The sequence below is a fragment of the Bison bison genome, unplaced genomic scaffold (assembly GCF_000754665.1).
Source record: "Bison bison bison isolate TAMUID 2011002044 unplaced genomic scaffold, Bison_UMD1.0 scf7180017864289, whole genome shotgun sequence".
Taxonomy (NCBI): domain Eukaryota; kingdom Metazoa; phylum Chordata; class Mammalia; order Artiodactyla; family Bovidae; genus Bison; species Bison bison.
Genome location: NW_011494861.1, coordinates 11,641,250 through 11,644,026, shown reverse-complemented (window position 1 = coordinate 11,644,026; position 2,777 = coordinate 11,641,250). Strand labels below are relative to the sequence as shown.

Below are 2,777 nucleotides of genomic sequence, written 5' to 3'. Positions count from 1 at the left end.
TTTTGTCCAGAGAAGGTGCTTCTTCTATTATCCACCGAGAAAGTCTGCAAGACAAAAGCCAAAGCAAAAAACTTGGGGGGGGGGGGGCTGCGGTGCAGAGGAATTCCCCAGAGCCCCTCTGAGGCAGGGGAGGGACAGGCAATGGGTGGAAGAGTGGGGAGGGTGGGAGGAAGAAGAGTCCACCCCAGCTCTCCACAGACCAGGCAGGGGTCCAGGCTGAGTGTGGAAAGGGCCATGGCTCCACCCCCAGCAGACGCCAGGATACTGCCCTCAGCTGCCCAGGGGCAGCCTGGGGAGGGGCCCAGCCTCAGCTGTGCTTCCTCAGACTCCCCTAATCTAATCAAGGGTGACACTCCTTTCACCCAAGCTAATTAATGAGGCCTGTATGGCCTGAGCGTCTTTCTGTTCCAAGCAGGTACTGGGGATAGGAGTGAGTGACACAGACAGGGCCCTGGCCTCCAGAGCCCTTGGAGCCTGGGGTGGCTATCTCAGGTGGGAAAGTGGGGAGAGAACCTCGGGGGGCAGGGAGGGGGCTGAGTAGGGAAGGGCCAAAGGGGGCAGGGAAGGGACAGAGACATGAGGAACTTGCCTGTCTGAGGAACAGTGTGGTTCCCTCAGAGCTGGAGAGGTCCCTGGAGGGCTGACAGGGGCCTCAGCACAAACACCTCTTTGGCGACAGCGTCTTGAGGACAGATGACCAGGAACAGGAAGTAAGGAAGTAAAGGGAAGCACAGCCCAGGAACAGGGGGATCTGGTTTGACACTGTGATTGCCCCCTCCCTGAGGAGTGATGACCCGAGCTCCATGTGACCTTCCTGGGCAGCCCTCCTCCCTCTGGCCACCAGGTGGGGAGATCCCTCTTATTCTTTCAGGCCACATGGAACCCAGCTCTGAGGAGGCCTTGTCCACCCCTCTACCCACCCAACCACCTGGCTTCATATCCCAAAGTCCCTTGTCTTCCCCTCCTGCACTGAGCCTCCACCCCAAACAGCTCCCCTTCCCCAAAAAAGCTGAAATTCTGGCTCCTGAAATGGACCCTCTGCAACTCTTCTGCTGGGAGGGCTCCCAGGCTGGTCAGCAGTAATGTCCCCACAGTCCTGCTGGTGACCCAGCTCTCTGAGCCTCCCCAGGGCCTGGACCAGTGAGTGTGTGCAGGTCCCAGGGTGTAGCTCCTGGCCCACATGGCTGCCACTGCCCCAAACCACTGGCCCAGACCCTGGACACCCAGGGAGATGGGCCAGGCAGCCAGAGAGCAGGAGGGGACTGGCTTGGTGGGACTTGAAGGGCCCTGCTTGGTGTGCACGGCTGAGTCCTGGAGGGCAGATGAACCTTGCTCAGGAACTGTTGGGATCATTGGAGGAGGAGATAAGCCTCTAGCAGTGACTAACCCCCCTCCTCCCTGATGCTCCCTGGCCAGGCAGGTAGCTGGCAACCATCTGATGAAATTGGCTGTGGGTGGGAAACCCATCTTGCCTTGACCTCAGAGGGCTCAGGATGAGACACTGCAGTGTCAGCCACATGACTCAACCACCTCCTCACTGCCCCTGGAGCACAGCGTTCAGCAGCAGCCTGAGGAGACCTAGGACCACAGGACAGTGGCTCCCCGGCCAATGCCCCACGCTGGCTAGGATCACTGTATTGTGGGGTCAGCATACAGCCAGTGTTCAAGACAGGAGCATAGGCCTGCCAATGAACCCCCAATTCCTTCCTACTGTCGGGGGACTCCCTCTCAGGGGAGGACTGGGCTCTGGCGGGAGGTGAGCCCCAGTACAAAGTGCCCTTTGTCAGGCCGGTTGGGGGCCCTGCCTCTAGGACTCAGATGCCCTCTTCTGCTGGCCCCCATCTGCTGGGCAGAGACTGGCTTGGGGCAGGCTTGACCCACAGGTGCCAAGAGTAGTTCTGTGCTCCCCCGGGAGAAGGCAGGCGGTGCACCAGGCCAGAACCCAAGTTTCAGCCCACCTCAGCCCCAGAGACAACAGCGTGCACACGTCTCTGCCTTCCAGGGGCCTCAGGAGGGGTTGCGGGGAGAGAACTGTGCCCCAGGAGGATGCACGACCTCTTCTCAGCACTGGGAGACGCTCTGGGAAAGTGGTAACTGTTCCAGTCCTGCCTGAGCCCCCCAGGGACATCTCACACACACCCTCCTCCCTCGAGGCGGTCGGCTTCAGCGCAGAGGGACACAGCCAAACTCAAGGCCGGGCGAACCCCTGCGCGGCGCACCGGCCGGCCCAAGTGGGAGCTGAATAAATCCCCACGGCCCGGCCCGGCCCGGCCCGCCCCGCCCGTTCATGAGAAGACATCAACCGACCCCGGCGCTGGGCCTCGGCCAAACTGGACCCTTCACGAAGACGACAAAACAAAATTCCCTACCCGATCTCTGGAAATAACCATTTTCTGGCACAGTCTCAGTCGGTTGTAGGGCCGCGGTCTCACCGCAGCCACGGCCTCCAGGGCGCGCCCTGGCCCTGAGCCCCGGCCCCGGGGGCGGCGAGGGCCAGCCCGGGCAGGAAGATGGGTGCCAAGGCCGCCCCGGGGCGCGGCAAGGGGCAAGGGCCGTCAAAGGCTGGCGGCGGCAGGCGGCCCGCGTAGATCTCGGGCTCCTGGGCTTCAGTGGCTGGGGCCAGTGGAAGCGGGCGGCGCGCGGGCCCCAGCCGGGCCAGGCAGGCTGCCAGATGGCAGAGCAGACGAGACCGCACGTCCGCAGGGACGCCCTCGCAGCCAGCCAGGAAGCGATTCACTTCGGCCAGACACTCATGGAAGCCGGCGCGATACTTGCCC

At 62.6% G+C, this 2,777-nt stretch overlaps 1 protein-coding gene across 2 annotated transcripts in view; it reads right to left on the bottom strand.

Moving 5' to 3' along the window:
• Positions 1-82: 82 nt before the first annotated feature.
• The window catches only part of HES4 (hes family bHLH transcription factor 4), a 3,440-nt gene continuing 745 nt past the window's right edge, over positions 83-2,777 (bottom strand). For both annotated transcript variants that reach the window (XM_010850023.1, XM_010850024.1), the window contains one exon: positions 83-2,770. In XM_010850023.1, coding sequence (XP_010848325.1) covers positions 2,429-2,770 — 342 coding nt within the window. In that variant the 3' untranslated portion in view covers positions 83-2,428. The remainder of the gene's footprint in view (positions 2,771-2,777) is intronic.